We start from the raw sequence: 19,845 nt of genomic DNA, 5'->3' as shown, positions 1-19,845 counted from the left end.
ACCGATTACATGGATGTGTTCAGATGTGAAAATTGATTGAGCTATACTGTGTTTGTGTATTTTTCTGCATGTATGTTACATTTCAGTAAAAAGACAAAAGAAAAAATTCATGGATAATATTTACAGCAAAACTAAGTGACAGTGTATCCCCATGAAACTCAAAATAAAAACAGGTAAGGGCAAATCATTCATAGCCACAAGATCAACAAGGAATGGACATCTGTGTAGGAGAAAGCAGAAGGAGTTGACAGACCATGTGAAAGACCTGACAAACAGGAGAATTCCGAAACAGCAAACAGGTATTCACTAAAAAGCATGGCATTCTGACAAGTGTGAGGTGGTATCTCACTGCATTTGAGGTGGTTTTGATTTACATTTCCCTTATGATTAGTGATGTTGAGTAGCTTTTCATGTGCCTGTTGGCCATCTCTATGTCTTCTTTGGAAAAATGTCTATTCAGGTCTTCTGCCCATTTCTTATTCAGATTGTTTGTACTGAGTTGTATGAGTTCTTTATATATTTTGGATATTAACCCCTTAACAGACATATTATTTGCAAATATCTTCTCCCATTCAGTTAAGTTGCCTTTTTGTTTTACTGATGGTTCCCTTTGCTGTGCAAAAGTTTTTTAGCTTCATATGGTTCCATTTGTTTATTTTTGGTTTTGTTGCTGTTGCCTGAGGAGACAGATCAAAAAAAATATTGCTAAGACTAGTTTCAAAGAGCATACTGCCTGTGTTTTCTTCTAGATGTTTTATGGTTTCAGGTCTTACATTTAAGTCTTTAATTCATTTTGAGTTTATTTTTGTAAATGATGTGAGAAAATGGTCTAGTTTCATTCTTTTACTTGTAGCTATCCAGTTTTCCCAACACCACTAAGCCATAAAAAAGAATGAAATCTTGCAATCTGTGACAACATGGATGGACCTGGAGGGTATTATGCTAAGTGAATAAGTCAGACAGAGAAAGATAAAACAAATGAGTCCTAGGCTTCCCTGGTGGCGCAGTGGTTGAGAGTCTGCCTGCCGATGCAGGGGACATGGGATCATGCCCCGGTCCGGGAAGATCCCACATGCCGCAAAGCGGCTAGACCCGTGAGCCATGGCCGCTGAGCCTGCACGTCCGGAGCCTGTGCTCCGCAACGGGAGACGCCACAATAGTGAGAGGCCTGCGTACCACAAAAAATAAACAAACAAACAAACAAAATAAATGAGTCCTAAACAACCCAGAAACAGACTCATAGATACAGAGAACAAACTAGTGGTTGAGAGAATGGGAGGATGGGTGAAATAGGTGAAGGGGACTAAGAGATACAAATTACCAGTTATAAAATAAATAGGTCACAGGGATGTAATGCACAGCACAGGGAATATAGTCAATAATATTATAATAACTTTTTATGGCACATAATTGATACAAATGTAGAATCACTATGTTGTACATCTGAAACAAATATTATATTGTAAGTCAACTATACTTCAATTAAACATTTTTAATGAAAAAAATAAAAGTGTGGCAGTTCAGTTTAAGGACATTAATTGAAATGGGGAGGGGTTTTGCCCTCCAATAAAAACTGAATGAATACAAGGAACCTGTGGTCAGGTCTGAAAGGGATGGAGCAGGCTAACCCTTAATGAACTCTTGAAAATGAGCCACCAGATCTCCCTACTCATACACGGTCCCACACTGAGGAGAAATTGCTGAGAATAGAATTCAAATTGAGCAGAACAGGGACAATAAAGAATAAGGAAAGAAAAGGTCTAGATAAGAATGGGAGAGAGGACCAGAACCAAGAACTCTAATCAAGCAAGTCATCATATTCCTTTAACATACATAAAAACAGCAGAAAGGGAGCCTCTGTGAAGTTAGAAAAGCCACCCTGAACCATACTTCTTTCTAAAAGTTCAGGAAAGCTTAGTACACATAAGAATGAGCAACAGATTGTGATGATGGTTGCACAGTTCTGAATATACTAAAAACCACTGAACTGTACATTTTAAATGGGTAAATTTTATGGTATGTGAAAAATATCTCAATAAAGCTGTGAGAAAAATGAATGGAAAAATAATCAAGGTCAGATCCCACACAAAATTATTATAAGGAGAAAGAGGAGAGAATCAAAAGCATTCCATGTTGCTTATCTATTTTATGTATAGTAGTTTGTATCTTTTAATCCCATACTCCTAATTTGTCCCTCCCTCCCTCCCTCCCTCCCTCTCTGCTTTGGTAACCATAAATTTATTTTCTGTCTGTGAGTCAGTTTCTGTTTTGTATATAGATTCATTTGTATTATTTTTTCGATTCCACATGTAAGTGATATAAAGGATATAAACTGAAAATATATATATATATATAACTGAATCACTTTGCTGTACACCTGAAACTAACACAGTATTGTAAATCAACTATACTTCAATTTTTTTAAAAAAAGGGGGGAAAAAACATTCCAGAAAGACACACTCAAAAAACAACAAATTTAAAATATACTGTTTAAAAATGAGTTGGAAGACATTAAGAAAATTAAATAAGACATGGAAGAACAAAACAAAGCAGGACTAGAAAAACTCAGAAATGTAGTGACAACTTGGGGGAAGTAAGAAGAAAGAATCACTTCAGAAGTGAAGGCTGAGGGACTTCCCTGGTGGTCAGTGGTTAAGAATCCGCCTTCCAATGCAGGTGATGCAAGTTCGATCCCTGGTCAGGGGACGAAGATCCCACATGCCGTGGGGCAACTAAGCCCATGCACTCTAGAGCCCACGAGCCACAACTAGAGAGCCCATGTGCCGCAACAAAGAGCCTGCGTGCCACAACTAAGATCCAATGCAGCCAAGTAAATTAAAAAAGAAAAGAAAAAAGAAAGGAAGGCTGGGACTTCCCTGGCAGTCCAGTGGTTAAGACTCCATGCTTCCACTGCAGGGAGCGCAGGTTTGATCCCTGGTTGGGGAATTAAGATCCCACATGCCATGTGGTGTGGTCAAAAAATAAAAATAAAAAAAATAGAGATGAAGGCTAAGGCAGAACACTCCTTGACATAAATCATAGCAATATTTTTATGGATCTGCCTCAGACAAAGGAAACAAAAGCAAAAATAAACAAATGGGACCTAATTAAACTTAAAAACTTTTGCACAGCAAAGGAAACCAACAACAAAATGAAAAGGCAACCTACAGAATGGGAGAAAATATTTTGCAAATGATATGCCCAATAAGAGGTTAATATCCAAAATATATAGATAGCTCATAAAACTCAATATAAAAAAAACTTAAAAATGGGCAGACGACCTGAGTAGACATCTTTCCAAAGAAGATATACAGATGGCCAACAGGAACATGAAAAGAGGCTCAACATTGCTAATCATCAGAGAAATGCAAATCAAAACCATAATGAGATATCACCTCACACCTGTCAGAATGGCTATCATCAAGAAGTCTACAAATAGCAGATGTTGGCAAGGATGTATAGAAATGGGAACCCTAGTACGCTGTTGGTAGGAATATAAATTGATGTAGCTACTATGGAAGGCAGTGTGGCAGTTTGTCAAAAAATTAAAATGGAACTACCGTATGATCCAGAAATTCTACCCCTGGGTTTTTATCCAAAGAAAATGGAAACACTAATTCAAAAAGATACATGCACCCCAGTGTTCATAGAATCATTGTTTACATTAGCCAGTATATGGAAGCAACCAAAGGTGTCCATCAGTAGATGAAAAGATATAGAAGATGTGGTGTATATATATATACAGTGGAGTATTAGCCCTAAAAAGAGTGAAACTTTGCCATTTTCAACAACATGGATGGCCCCTAGAGGGTATTAATCCTTAGTGAAATAAGTCAGAGAAAGACAAATACTGTATGGTATCATTTATATGCGGAATCTAAAAAATAATCTAATAAAAATATAACAAAACAGAACCAGACTCACAGATACAGAGGACAAACTAGTGGATACCAGTGAGGAGAGAAAAGGGAGGGGAGGGCAAGATGGTAGGGGATTAAGAGGAACCAGCTACTATGTATAAAATGAATAAGCTACAAAGGTACATTGTACAGCACAGGGAATATAGCCAATTTCTTTTAAGATCTTTATTGGAGTATAATTGCTTTACAATGGTGTGTTAGTTTCTGCTTTATAACAAAGTGAATCAGTTATACATATACATATGTCCCCATATCTCTTCCCTCTTGCATCTCCCTCCCTCCCACCCTCCCTATCCCACCCCTCTAGGTGGTCACAAATCACCGAGCTGATCTCCCTGTGCTATGCGGCTGCTTCCCACTAGCTATCGGTTTTACATTTGGTAGTGTATATATGTCCGTGCCACTCTCTTACTTTGTCCCAGCTTACCCTTCCCCCTCCCCATGTCCTCAAGTCCATTCTCTAGTAGGTCTGCATATTTATTCCCATCCTGCCCCTAGGTTCTTCATGACATTTTTTTTTTAGATTCCATATATATGTGTTAGCATGTGGTATTTGTTTTTCTCTTTCTGACTTACTTCACTCTGTATGACAGACTCTAGGTCCATCCACCTCACTACAAATAACTCAGTTTCGTTTCTTTTTATGGCTGCGTAATATTCCATTGTATATATGTGCCACATCTTCTTTATCCATTCATCTGTCAATGGACACTTAGGTTACTTCCATGTCCTGGCTATTGTAAATAGAGCTGCAGTGAACATTGTGGTACATGACTCTTTGAATTATGGCTTTCTCAGGGTATATGCCCAGTAGTGGGATTGCTGGGGTGTATGGTAGTTCTATTTTTAGTTTTTTAAGGAACCTCCATACTGTTCTCCATAGTGGCTGTATCAATTTACATTCCCACCAATAGTACAAGAGGGTTCCCTCTTCTCCACACCCTCTCCAGCATTTATTGTTTGTAAATTTTTTGATGATGACCATTCTGACTGCTGTGAGGTGATATCTCATTGTAGTTTTGATTTGCATTTCTCTAATGATTAATGATGTTGAACATTCTTTCATGTGTTTGTTGGCAAACTATATCTTCTTTGGAGAAATGTCTATTTACATCTTCTGCCCATTTTTGGATTGGGTTGTTTGGTTTTTTTGCTTGTTTTTAATATGTATAATTGTGATAGAAATTTATTTATTTATTTATTTATTTATTTATGGCTGTGTTGGGTCTTCGTTTCTGTGCAAGGGCTTTCTCTAGTTGCAGCGAGTGGGGGTCACTCTTCATTGCGGTGTGCGTGCCTCTCACTGTTGCAGCCTCTCTTGTTGCGGAGCACAAGCTCCAAATGCGCAGACTCGGTAGTTGTGGCTCATGGGCCTAGTTGCTCCACGGCATGTGGGATCTTCCCAGCCGAGTGTTCGAACCCATGTCCCCTGAATTGGCAGGCAGATTCTCAACCACTGTGCCACCAGGGAAGCCCGAGTTGTTTGTTTTTTTGATATTGAGCTGCTTGTAAATTTTGGAGATTAATCCTTTGTCAGTTGCTTCATTTGCAAATATTTTCTCCCATTCTGACGGTTGTCTTTTTGTCTTGTTTATGGTTTCCTTTGCTGTGCAAAAGATTTTAAGTTTCATTAGATCCCATTTATTTTATTTTTGTTTTTATTTCCATTTCTGTAGGAGGTGGGTCAAAAAGGATCTTGCTGTGATGTATGTCATACAGTGTTCTTCCTGTATTTTTCTCTAAGAGTTTCATAGTGTCTGGCCTTACATTTAGGTCTTTTATCCATTTTGAGTTTATTTTTATGTATGGTGTTAGGGAGTGTTCGAATTTCATTCTTTTACATGTAGCTGTCCAGTTTTTCCAGCACCATTTGTTGAAGAGGCTGTCTTTTCTCCATTGTATATTCTTGCCTCCTTTATCAAAAATAAGGTGACCTCTGTGCATGGGTTTATCTCTGGGCTTTCTATCCTGTTCCATTGACCTGTATTTCTGTGTTTGTGCCAGTACCATACTGTCTTGATTACTGTAGCTTTGTAGTCTAATCTGAAGTCAGGGAGCCTGATTCCTCCAGCTCCGTTTTTCGTTCTCAAGATTGCTTTGGCTATTCGGGGTCTTTTGTGTTTCCATACAAATTGTGAAATTTTTTGTTCTAGTTCTGTGAAAAATGCCAGTGGTAGTTTGATAGGCATTGCATTGAATCTGTAGATTGCTTTCGGTAGTAGAGTCATTTTCACAATACTGATTCTTCCAATCCAGGAGCATGGTATATCTCTCCATCTATTTGTATCATCTTTAATTTCTTTCATCAGTGTCTTATAGTTTTCTGCATACAGGACTTTTGTCTCCTTAGGTAGGTTTATTCCTAGGTATTTTATTCTTTTTGTTGCAATGGTAAATAAGAGTGTTTCCTTAATTTCTCTTTCAGATTTTTCATCATTAGTGCATAGGAATGCAAGAGATTTCTGTGCATTAATTTTGTATCCTGCTCCTTTACCAAATTCATTGATTAGCTCCAGTAGTTTTCTGGTAGCATCTTTAGGATTCTCTATGTATAGTATCATGTCATCTGCAAATAGTGACAGCTTTACTTCTTCTTTTCCCATTTGGATTCCTTTTATTTCTGTTTCTTCTCTGATTGCTGTGACTAAAACTTCCAAAACTATGTTGAATAATAGTGGTGAGAGTGGGCAACCTTGTCTTGTTCCTGATCATAGTGGAAATGGTTTCAGTTTTTCACCATTGAGGACGATGTTGGCTGTGGGTTTGTCATATATGGCCTTTATTATGTTGAGGAAAGTTCCCTCTATGCCTATTTTCTGAAGGGTTTTTATCATAAATGGGTGTTGAATTTTGTCGAAAGCTTTTTCTGCATCTATTGAGATGATCATATGTTTTTTATTCTTCAGTTTGTTAATATGGTGTATCACATTGATTGATTTGCATATATTGAAGAATCCTTGCATTCCTGGGACAAACCCCACTTGATCATGGTGTATGATCCTTTTAACATGCTGTTGGATTCTGTTTGCTAGTATTTTGTTGAGGATTTTTGTATCTAGCTTCATCAGTGATATTGGACTGTAGTTTTCTTTCTTTGTGACATCTTTGTCTGGTTTGGGTATCAGCGTGATGGTGGCCTCGTAGAATGAGTTTGGGGGTGTTTCTCCCTCTGCTATAGTTTGCAAGAGTTTGAGAAGGATAGGTGTTATCTCTTCTCTAAATGTGTGATGGAATTCGCCTGTGAAGCCATCTGGTCCTGGGCTTTTGTTTGTTTGAAGGTTTTTAATCACAGTCTCAATTTCAGTGCTTGTGATTGGTCTGTTTATATTTTCTGTTTCTTCCTGGTTCAGTCTCAGAAGTTTGTACTTTTCTAAGAATTTGTCCATTTCTTCCAGGTTGTCCATTTTATTGGCATAGAGTTGCTTGTAGTAATCTCTCATGATCTTTTGTATTTCTGCAGTGTCAGTTGTTACTTCTCCTTTTTCATTTCTAATTCTATTGATTTGAGTCTTCTCCCTTTTTTTCTTGATGAGTCTGGCTAATGGTTTATCAATTTTGTTTATCTTCTCAAAGAACCAGCTTTTAGTTTTATTGATCTTTGCTATCGTTTCCTTCATTTCTTTTTCATTTATTTCTGATCTGATCTTTATGATTTCTTTCCTTCTGCTAACTTTGGGGGTTCTTTGTTCTTCTTTCTCTAATTGCTTTAGGTGCAGGGTCAGGTTGTTTACTCGAGATGTTTCCTGTTTCTTAAGGTGGGATTGTATTGCTATAAACTTCCCCCTTAGAACTGCTTTTGCTGCGTCCCATAGGTTTTGAGTCGTCGTGTCTCCATTGTCATTTGTTTCTAGGTTTTTTTTTGTTTGTTTGTTGTTTTTTTTTGCGGTACACGGGCCTCTCACTGCTGCGGCCCCTCCCGTTGCGGGGCACAGGCTCCAGACGCGCAGGTCCAGCAGCCATGGCTCACGGGCCCAGCCGCTCCACGGCACGTGGGATCTTCCCGGACCGGGGCACGAACCCGCGCCCCCTGCATCGGCAGCTGGACTCTCAAGCACTGCACCACCAGGGAAGCCCTCTAGGTATTTTTTTATTTCCTCTTTGATTTCTTCAGTGATCACTTCGTTATTAAGTAGTGTATTGTTTAGCCTCCATGTGTTTGTATTTTTTAGAGATCTTTTCCTGTAATTGATGTCTAGTTTCATAGCATTGTGGTGGGAAAAGATACTTGATATAATTTCAATTCTCTTAAATTTACCAAGGCTTGATTTGTGACCCAAGATATGATCTATCCTGGAGAATGTTCCATGAGCACTTGAGAAAAATGTGTATTCTGTTGTTTTTGGATGGAATGTCCTATAAATATCAATTAAGTCCATCTTGTTTAATGTATCATTTAAAGCTTGTGTCTCCTTATTTATTTTCATTTTGGATGACCTGTCCATTGGTGAAAGTGGGGTGTTGAAGTCCCCTACTATGAGTGTGTTACTGTCGATTTCCCCTTTTATGGCTGTTAGTATTTGCCTTATGTATTGAGGTGCTCCTATGTTGGGTGCATATATATTTACAATTGTTATATCTTCTTCTTGGATTGATCCCTTGATCATTATGTAGTGTCCTTCTTGGTCTCTTCTAATAGTCTTTATTTTAACGTCTATTTTGTCTGATATAAGAATTGCTACTCCAGCTTTCTTTTGATTTCCATTTGCATGGAATATCTTTTTCCATCCCCTTACTTTCAATCTGTATGTGTCTCTAGGTCTGAAGTGGGTCTCTTGTAGACAGCATATATATGGGTCTTGTTTTTGTATCCATTCAGCCAATCTGTATCTTTTGGTGGGAGCATTTAGTCCATTTACATTCAAGGTAATTATTGATATGTATGTTCCTATTCCCATTTCCTTAATTGTTTTGGGTTCATTATTGTAGGTATTTTCCTTCTGTTGTGTTTCTTGCCTAGAGAAGTTCCTTTAGCATTTGTTGTAAAGCTGGTTTGGTGGTGCTGAACTCTCTCAGCTTTTGTTTGTCTGTAAAGGTTTTAATTTCTCCATCAAATCTGAATGAGATCCTTGCTGGGTAGAGTAATCTTGGTTGCAGGTTTTTCTCCTTCATCACATTAAATATGTCCTGCCACTCCCTTCTGGCTTGTAGAGTTTCTGCTGAAAGATCACCTGTTAACCTGATGGGGATTTCCTTGTGTGTTATTTGTTGTTTTTCCCTTGCTGCTTTTAATATGTTTTCTTTGTGTTTAATTTTTGACAGTTTGATTAATATGTGTCTTGGCTTATTTCTCCTTGGATTTATTCTGTATAGGACTCTCTGTGCCTCCTGGACTTGATTAACTATTTCCTTTCCCATATTAGGGAAGTTTTCAACTATAATCTCTTCAAATATTTTCTCAGTCCCTTTCTTTTTCTCTTCTTCTTCTGGAACCCCTATAATTCGAATGTTGGTGCGTTTAATGTTGTCCCATAGGTCTCTGAGACTGTCCTCAGTTCTTTTCATTCTTTTTTTCTTTATTCTGCTCTGCAGCAGTTATTTCCACTATTTTATCTTCCAGGTCACTTATCCGTTCTTCTGCCTCAGTTATTCTGCTATTGATCCCATCTAGAGTATTTTTCATTTCATTTATTGTGTTTTTAATCGATGCTTGATTCATCTTTAGTTCTTCTAGGTCCTTGTTAACTGTTTCTTGCATTTTGTCTATTCTATTTCCAAGATTTTGGATCCTCTTTACTATCATTATTCTGAATTCTTTTTCAGGTAGACTGCCTATTTCCTCTTCATTTGTTAGGTTGGGTGGGTTTTTATCTTGCTCCTTCACCTGCTGTGTGTTTTTCTGTCTTCTCATTTTGCTTATCTTACTGTGTTTGGAGTCTCCTTTTTGCAGGCTGTAGATTCGTAGTTCCCATTGTTTTTGGTGTCTGTCCCCAGTGGCTAAGGTTGTTTCAGTGGGGTGTGTAGGCTTCCTGGTGGAGGGGACTAGTGCCTGTGTTCTGGTGGATGAGGCTCGATCTTGTCTTTCTGGTGGACAGGTCCACGTCTGGTGGTGTGTTTTGGGGTGCCTGTGGCCTTATTATGTTTTTAGACAGCCTCTCTGGTAATGGGTGGGGTTGTGTTCCTGTGTTGCTATTTGCTTGGCATAGGGTGACCAGCACTGTAGCTTGCTGGTCGTTGAGTGAAGCTGGGTGCTGGTGTTGAGATGGAGATCTCTGGGAGATTTTCGCCACTTGATATTATGTGGAGCTGGGAGGTATCTTGTGGACCCATGTCCTGAAGTTGGCTCTCCCACCTCAGAGGCACAGCTCTGACTCCTGGCTGCAGCACCAAGAGCCTTTCATCTACCTGGCTCAGAATAAAAGGGAGAAAAAGTAGAAAGAAAGAATTAGTAGATGAAAGAAAGAGAAAGAAAGAAAGAAGGAAGGAAAGAAGGAAGGAAGGAAAGAAAGAAAGAAAGAAAGAAAGAAAGAAAGAAAGAAAGAAAGAGAAAGAAAGAAAGAACAGAGGGAGGGAGGGAGGGAGGAAAGAAAAAATAAAATAAAGTTATTAAAATAAAAAATAATTATTAAAAAACATTTTAATGTAAAAAGTAGTAAAAGAAAAAAGAAGGAAGAGTGTAACTGAACCAAAAAACAAATCCACCAATGATAACAGGCGCTAAAAGCTATACTAAAAAACCCCCCAAAAAACGGACGGACAGAATCCTAGGACAAATGGTAAAACAAAGCTATACAGACAAAATCACATACACAGTCACAAAAAGAGAAAAAGGAAAAGTATATGTATATCATTGCTCCCAAAGTCCACCGCCTCAATTTTGGGATGATTCGTTGTCTCTTCAGGTATTTCACAGATACAGGATACATCAAGTTGATTGTGGAGATTTAATCCACTGTTCCTGAGGCTTTTTTTTTTTTTTTTTTTTTTTTTTTTTTTTTTTTTTGATAGGGGAAAGTTTTTTTTTTTTACTTTTTATTTTATATTGGAGTATAGCCGATTAACAATGTTGTGATAGTTTCAGATGCACAGCAAAGGGACTCGGCTATACATATGCATGTACCCATTCTCCCCCAAACTCCCCTCACTATACAGACTGAATTTCAAGGTAAACCAATAGCTGATAGGGGAAAGTTTTTTTTTTTACTTTTTATTTTATATTGGAGTATAGCCGATTAACAATGTTGTGATAGTTTCAGATGCACAGCAAAGGGACTCGGCTATACATATGCATGTACCCATTCTCCCCCAAACTCCCCTCCCATCCAGGCTGCCACATAACATTGAGCAGAGTCCCCTGTGCTATATAGTAGGTCCACTGGTTATCCATTTTTTTTTAAGTTTATTTATTTATTTTTTTAATTAGTTTCTGCTTTATAACAAAGTGAATCAGTCATACATATACATCTGTTCCCACATCCCTTCCCTCATGCATCTCCCTCCCTCCCACCCTCCCCATCCCACCCCTCCAGGCGGTCACAAAGCACCGAGCTGATCTCCCTGTGCTCTGCGGCTGCTTCCCACTATCTATCTACCTTACGTTTGGTAGTGTATACACGTCCATGCCTCTCTTTCGCCTTGTCACAGCCCACCCTTCCCCCTCCCCATATCCTCAAGTCCATTCTCAAGTAGGTCTGCGTCTTCATTCCCGTTTTGCCCCTAGGTTCTTCATGACATTTTTTTTTTAAATTCCGTATATATGTGTTAGCATACGGTATTTGTCTTTCTCTTTCTGACTAACTTCACTCTGTATGACAGACTCTAGGTCTATCCACCTCATTACAAATAGCTCAGTTTCGTTTCTTTTTATGGCTGAGTAATATTCCATTGTATATATGTGCCACCTGCTGGGAGAGATTTCCCTTTCTCTTCTTTGTTTGTGCAGCTCCTGGGGTTCAGCTTTGGATTTGACCCCGCCTCTGCGTGTAGGTCACCTGAGGGCGTCTGTTCCTGCCCAGACAGGACGGGGTTATAGGAGCAGCTGATTCAGGGGCTCTGGCTCACTCAGGCCGTGGGGAGGGCGGGGTACGGATGCGGGGCGATCCTGCGTCGGCAGAGGCCGGCGTGAAATTGCAACAGCCTGAGGCGCGCTGTGCGTTCTCCCGGGGGAGTTGTTCCTGGATCAGGGGACCCTGGCAGTGGCAGGCTGCACGGGCTCCCCGGAAGGGAGGTGTGGCTAGTGACCTGTGCTTGCACACAGGCTTCTTGATGGCGGCAGCAGCAGCCTTAGCGTCTCATGCCCGTCTCTGGAGTCCGCACTGATAGCCCCGGCTCGCACCCATCTCTGGAGCTCCTTTAAGCAGCACTCTTAATCCCCTCTCCTCGCGCACTGCGAAACAAAGAGGCAAGAAACAGTCTCTTGCCTCTTCGGCACCTCCAGACTTTTTCCCGGACTCCCTCCGGCTAGCTGTGGTGCACTGGCCCCTTCAGGCTGTGTTCACGCAGCCAACCCCAGTCCTCTCTGTGGGGTCTGACCTCCGAAGCCTGAGCCTCAGTTCCTAGCCCCCACCCACATCGGCGACAAGCCTCTCGGGCTGATGAGTGCTGGTCAGCACCGACCCTCTGTGCGGGAATCTCCCCGCTTTTCCCTCCGCACCCCTGTTGCTGTGCTCTCCTCCGTGGCTCCGAAGCTTCCCGCCACTCCACCCCTGTCTCTGCCAGTGAAGGGTCTTCCTCGTGTGTGGAAACCTTTCCTCCGTCACAGCTTCCTCTCACTGGTGCGGGTCTCGTCCCTATTCTTTTGTCTCTGTTTTTTCTTTTTTCTTTTGCCCTACCCAGGTACGTGGGGAGTTTCTTGCCTTTTGGGGGGTCTTAGGTCTTCTGCCAGCGTTCAGTAGGTGTTCTGTAGGAGTTGTTCCACATGTAGATGTATTTCTGATGTATTTGTGGGGAGGAAGGTGATCACTTCTTACTCTTCCACCGTCTTCCCAATATTTTATAATAACTCTAAATGGAATATAATATATAAAATATTAAATCAACATGTACCCCTGAAACTAATATTGTAAATCAATTAGACTTCAATTTGAATAAAAGAAAAGAAATGAAGGCTAAACTAGAAGAAAACAAGAATGAATTAATATAACAGAAAATGCCTTTCTAAAGTAAAAAGGAAAATGTTTTAAATCAAAAAGAAACAAAGTTGAACAGATTTCTAGAAAAAGTGACAAATATGAAAGATAGCAAAGAAGACCTGACATATGGATAATAAGATTATCTGAAGAAGAATACCGAAGCAAGGAAAAAGAAAAAAATGGTTAAAACTAATATTGGGTGGACCTAGAGACTGTCATACAGAGTGAAGTAAGTCAGAAAGAGAAAAACAAATACCATATGCTAACGCACATATATGGAATCTAAAAATACGGTACTGATGAACCTAGTGGCAAGGCAGGAATAAAGATGCAGATGTAGAGAATGGACTTGAGGACACGGGGAGGGGGAAGGGTAAGCTGGGACGAAGTGAGAGAGTGGCATGGACATATATACACTACCAAATGTAAAATGGATGGCTAGTGGGAAGCAGCCGCATAGCACAGGGAGATCAGCTCAGTGCTTTGTTACCACCTAGAGGGGTGGGATAGGGAGGGTGGGAGGGAGATGCAAGAGGGAGGGGATATGGGGATATATGTATACATATAGCTGATTCACTTTGTTGTACAGCAGAAACTAACACAACATTGTAAAGCAGTTATACTCCAATAAAGATATTTAAAGAAAAAAATAATATTGAGGAAACTTTAGATTTGCTTTTAAAAAGCACACCGTGTACCTAAGAATTTTGACCCAGAATTACCAGCAGCAAGACACATTCTAATAAAATTACTAGACTTTTTTTTAAAAAAAGAAATGCCTTGGATACTTCAGCAAAAACAGCAGGTGGGTTGTAAAGGAAGGAAAATTAGATCATCTTCAAACTTTTTGACACCAACACTTTATGCCAGAAGAAAATGGAGTAACATTTAAGACACTCAAGGGGAAAATATGTGAGCCAAGGACATTATATCTGGTAAAACTGACTTTTAGGTATAGAGGGTACAGGTATTTATCAACATGCAGGAACTCAGGAAGTATTCATCCCATGATCCCTTTCTGAGAAATTTGCTAGAGAATGAGCTTAAGACAACCAAAGTTATGAGAGAGACATTGATATAAGGACTGTCAGTCAGCATTAAATATATAGTTACTTGTAGAACTAAGACTAAATGAGATTTGAAAGAAAGTATTAATGCTTATATGCCTAGTGCTCTGGTAATGTAGATATAGTGTTACTTTTAATGGAGAAATGGGGAAAGAATATGCAAAAAAAAGAAATGTTCTCAGCAATTATATTGGTAACAGTATTAATGTTATTCCAGGACTGTGTAATGTGAGATAATATTAACTGAGTAATTATGAGATATTCAAATTCCATCATTCTCTGTCTTTGAGAGCTAAGACTTTTAGTGTGGAAGAATACAGATGTAATTCAAAAGAATTTGAGTTAGAAACAAAACACCCCTGTCGTCCTGAATATGAACTCATGAGAAATTTTATCGAAAAGTACACACACACACACACACACACACACACACACACACACACTTTTGCTTTATCCACTGAAAAGGCTTAGAAACAATGACCAGCCCAGAAGCAATGAGCACACCTAGTAACCCAGGTTCTGTTCTTGAAATACCATTCCCATTAAAAGAAACCAGGATGTCTTAGAGAAATAGCTAATTCCAAGTTTGCAGCAGGAAATAAATAAGATGAGCTTGGAAAATCTTGTCATAAAGGATAGGAAAGAAGCTTTCAAAGACTACTATGGTCATATCAAAAGGACTCAGAAGCCACTTTGAAGACGTTTCCACTGGCCAAAGACAGTTTGGCTTGAAAAAGGATAATTGCCAGTAGCAACGAGCACATCTAGTGCCCAAATCTTGGTTTCTAATACTATTCTCCAATTAAAGGGCTCCTTAGAGAAATGGATAATTCTAGGGCTGGACAGGGAATATACAAGATGAACCTGAAATATCTTTAGTACTAGAAAATAAAGAAGCACTCAAAAAACAACAACAGCAAACAAAAAACTATTGAGGTATGTTAATGTGACACAGAGCCTTCTGAAAGAACTGTTACTGGCCCAAACTGGAAGAATGTGAGCAGGAAAATAACAGTATTGGATTATAACACAAGGAATAAAATGTGTCCGTGAGTCTATCGTGATAGAAATAAATGATTACATAAATAGATGGGGGCGAAGAGACCAATCTCCCCTACAGAAAAATTCTAAATAATTTGTGTATATACACCTGTCTCAAGGAGGTGCAGCATAACTCCTCACCCCTTAAATGTAGTTTATGTTTAGTTACTTGCTTCCAAAGACTATAGTATAGAAGGAGGAGGAGCAGTTGGGAACCCTACAAACACTACCTGAAGTGATCCCAGTTAACATCAGCAGTGATAAGTCATGTTGGTGGTGTGTAGCCTTGGTTTGATGTGATAAGGAGGAAACTTCACTGTTATTCTCTTCCAAAAGTCATAACCCTAGTCTAATTATGAGAAAAATATGAGGCAACCCCAGGTTGAGGGACATTCTGCAAAATACCTGATGAGTACCCCTTAAAACTGTCCAGGTCATCAAAAACAAGGAAAGTGAGAAATTCTCACAGCCAAGAGGAGACGAAGGAGCCAGAGGACTAATGTAATATGGAATATTTGATGGGATCCTGGAACCAAAAAAAACGGACATTACGTAAAACCTAAGGAAATCTGAATAAAGTATGAACTTTAGTTGTTAGTTATGTATGTATCAGTATTGGTTCATTAGTTATGACGCACAAACCATAGTAACGTAAGACGTTAACAATAAGGGAAATTGGGTACGGATGTATAAGAACTCTTGTACTATCTTCTCAGTTTTTCTGCAAATTAAAACTAAAGTTAGAAAGCTTATTTGAATATTTTTTAGAAATCATTGCAATTCATTGAAACCCATCAAATATGTTTAAATCCATGAGTTCATAACTATAGTTAAAACAAAAATTGTTCAATTTCAGAGGATGATAAGGAACCAATTTATTACCTTGAGAAATGGTAAATTAAAGCAGAAGAATCAAGCATTAATCTTGTTTTCTTTTCCTGGGTGACTAAATAGTAGTAGATGAGGGAAAGCCTCTCTTTATAAAAGCATTCTACTTAATAAAAAAAGAAATGTTAAAGAGTATCACCATTTTGAAATCCTGGGAAAATTAACGAATCTAGGCATTGAGCATCAACAGCTGCTAACATCACAACATATGAGACACAGATACTATGTGCCACCTGCTGGGGGAGGACAGCACCACCTCTGTTCATGAGAAGGGATCAACCCTGAGTCATATCAAGCTCTGTGTCCACTTGCCAATCTGCAGAAATACAGAAGAACATGTTGGACTCCATCATGACTATGCGGTCGGCAAAATCCAGATTTGGGGAAACTACAGGTCAAATGCCCCAGCCTCTTCAATAGAGAACTTGTAAGGAAAGAAAGGGATGGAAGAAGAAACCTGTAGATTAAAAATATATCAAAATAGTTGAAAATGGATAAGACTAACCTCAAAAGCATTATGCTAAGTGAAACAAGTCAGACACAAAAGACCACATGTTACTTGATTCCATTTATGGGAAATGTTCAGAATAGGCAAATCTATAGAGATAGAAGGTAGATTGGTGATTTCCAGGGAGGGGAGTAATGGCAATTAACTGCTAGTGAGCACAGGGTGTCATTTGGTAGATGCTCATGGAGAAGCTTTGGGGATGGGTACAGAAAATCTGTATCTTGACCCAAGTGAAGGCTATAAAGGTATAGCCTCCTTATCAAATTTTAAGTTATATATATTTTTGTGTGATTTCCAGTATCTTTTATTTTACAATAAAAGGGTTAAAAAAAAACAGAACACAAGACTCCTAAGCTGTAAGGAGAGATCAGATTCCCCACATATTTCATTCTTTATCATGGTAATGAGAGTGTTTCTCATGGGCAAATTCAAGATAGCTAGGAAATGTTCCTTTACCTCACAAAGGAAAGAAAAAAATAGTGCAAAAGAGACCTAGTATTTGGTACACTGCATGACAAGTGCCATTTGGACCTCAGACCCTGTTCCAAATGTGCAAAATAACACACATTCTTTTCTGGTAGGTTCAACTGCCCCGTGATTTCCAATTTTATACACACACAGAATTGTAGAACTGTAATAAAGGAAATGGATGAAGGAGGAGAATTCACCTATAGTCCCACCTCCCTGGCAAATCACAAATCATAAAATCATAAATATTTTTACTTCAGTGTTTTTGTCAGGCGAGTATGATAAACACTATATACTATGGAAACACTTTAGTGTTTTTGGTTTGCTGGGGTTCTGTTGGTCAGTTGGTGTTTTTTTCTGTTGTGAGGGGTTGGCCATTTTTAGCAAGAATTCTTTCCCAAAATAGAATTCATTTTTAGGGGCAACTCTTATGTTTTTGCCTTCTCGTGAAAACCACTCAGAGGATCCTGTCTTACTATTACTTAACATGTCACCTGTTAAGTAATAGTAAGTACTCTCCCCAGTTCTGCTGGCCCCAGGGTAGGCAGCTAGGTATATATTCCTTGCTCTCTTGTTATGTGGTCGTATTCAGAGTGGAGCTGGGGCCTGTGACAGTCGCTCTTTCCCTCACCCCTGCTTTCTCATTTTTCCACTTGGGCAGAGTTCAGAACAGCAGCTCAGCAACAAGATCAGGAACAGGAGGAAGAGGATGATGAACAGGCAGTCCACAGAGCTCGGGAGTGGGATGACTGGAAGGACACCCATCCTAGGGGTTATGGCAACCGACAGAACATGGGTTAGTCTCCCCACAACAAGACGGGACTACAGGGGCTTCTGTCTTCCCCACCAAGGAAAGCTGTGCAGTCTTCTCATTAAAATATCAAACAATTAAGTGTGTATTTTTTTGTTTGTTTTTTCATTTTTGTTTTTGTTTTTTTTTTTTTTTTTTGAGGTACGCGGGCCTCTCACTGTTGTGGCCTCTCCCGTTGCGGAGCACAGGCTCCGGACGCGCAGGCTCAGCGGCCATGGATCACGGGCCCAGCCGCTCCGCGGCATGTGGGATCTTCGCGGACCGGGGCACGAACCCGTGTCCCTTGCATCGGCAGGCAGACTCTCAACCACTGCGCCACCAGGGAAGCCCTAAGTGTGTATTTGTACCCTAGATGATGAGCCAGCAATCTTGTCTTGGAATTATAATCCTCATCATGGTATATTCCACTTTTCTTAAGTGGAAAGAAAAGAGTACTGAGAAATGGTTCTGTATAATCAATGGCTGTATGAATTCTCTTTGAAAAATAAAAGTCCCCTCTATCATGTGAGCCTGTGCAGAAATATGAGTATCAGCTGCTTTCTTCCAGAGGGTGAGGGGAGGGGGTCAGCTGTGGGTCCCTGGGCTTATGGAGAGATCCTAGTCATCTCCCTTTGATGTGGCCAGTGAATTACCCAGCATCAGAGCTGCCCAGACTGGCTGGAGCTTGCTTTCTCCTTTCTACCCCAGTGCTGTGAACTAACCCAACACTTGCTTTACAAGGGACAAGCACAAAAGCCAGGACTTGTCTTGTCACACGGCTCTATTTTCAGGAATTACAGCTGTAAATGAACAGAACAATCCTATCTACCCAATCTTCCTTGCTTCAGCCATGAGAAATGAGGAAACTGATAAGGCACTATGAGAGCCATTCTTGTGTGAGCATCTGAGGCCAGGGCCTTTACTCTGGAACTATCTAGAACCCTGAGGGTAAGAGCAGCTCAGGCCATAGCCTAGCTCTTAAGTGGGCTGCTGGAAGACCATTTTGGCCCTCTTTGCCCGTGCTGTGCCATACCTGGCACAGTCCCAAGTGGTCAGTGTGCCATGGCAGTCATTTTGCTAGTTAATAAGGTACCTGCAGTCATGCCAATAACTGGGAGTGGGGGAGGGGGGACAGCACAGATGTCAAGGAAAGGTACCTACTTTCTGCAGTAAAGAGAAGACACGTCCTCAGCTCCCGGGTTGATACCCTAGAAAAGCAGCCATGTGTGAAAACGAATGATCTAGAAAACATACTTTTGTTCTTTGTGGCTTTGGTACACTTCACTTTCTTTTAAGAAGATGACTCAGCCTTCCTATTCTAGCTTCTGCAGCCTAGCTTAGGACAGGGGTTTGAAAAGGAGACTCGGATCCCTCTCCTTTGTAGGGTGGTAAGTGGAGGGCTGTCAGACGATGAGTAGGACGTTATGTTTAGTGGGAGATGACAGAAGACTACCAATAATATATTTATTGCTAAATATATACTGCTTAATAAAGGATTCATGTCACCCTCACAACATAAGCTCCTGAAGCTGGTAGAGCACAGATTAACTTCCCCACAGATTTGGGAAGCAAACATTCATTTGTAGTTCTCTTCCAGTTATTGCCAGGCTGCCTCTAGCAATGGCCTATTTCGTGCCCTTGAAACTCCACCCTGAGCTCATTCCCCAGATGGGCCAGGTTGGGGTTATCCCCTTGGTCTGAGTCTATTTAAAGATGGTCCTTTCAGAAGATCCAGCCTGATGAAGCCCCCTCACATTCTGATATCTAAGAGGCAAACTAGACAAAGTGGGTTTGAATCCTGGCTTTAAAAGTTGAAAGCTGTGTGACCGTGGGCAATATAACTTCTCTGAACTGCTCTGTTTTCTCCATGTTTATAGATGAGCTGTTTCATAGGGTTGTTTTGAGAATTAAATGAATAATGGCAGCCATTATAATAGGCTAAAGAATAAGTGTTTTCGTCTGAGCTCAGTGACTATGGTCTGTCCACTAGGAAGGGAAAGGAAATGGACAGGTAGATGCTGGAAACTCTGTTCTGTGCCAGGCAGCAGACCCGGCACTTTCACATGCTATTAATACTCACAATGACCCTGCAAAA

At 40.0% G+C, this 19,845-nt stretch overlaps 1 protein-coding gene across 1 annotated transcript in view; it reads left to right on the top strand.

The window, feature by feature from the left end:
• Positions 1 to 17,852, top strand: part of IGBP1 (immunoglobulin binding protein 1) — a 38,672-nt gene extending 20,820 nt beyond the window's left edge. The window contains exon 6 of the mRNA XM_081223316.1: positions 17,622 to 17,852. Within this exon, the coding sequence (XP_081079442.1) occupies positions 17,622 to 17,761 (140 nt within the window). The 3' untranslated portion in view covers positions 17,762 to 17,852. The remainder of the gene's footprint in view (positions 1 to 17,621) is intronic.
• The last annotated feature ends 1,993 nt before the right edge of the window (positions 17,853 to 19,845 follow it).

This window comes from Mesoplodon bidens, assembly GCF_964165515.1.
Source record: "Mesoplodon bidens genome assembly, chromosome: X".
Lineage (NCBI taxonomy): Eukaryota > Metazoa > Chordata > Mammalia > Artiodactyla > Ziphiidae > Mesoplodon > Mesoplodon bidens.
This window is presented reverse-complemented; position numbering and strand designations above follow the sequence as displayed.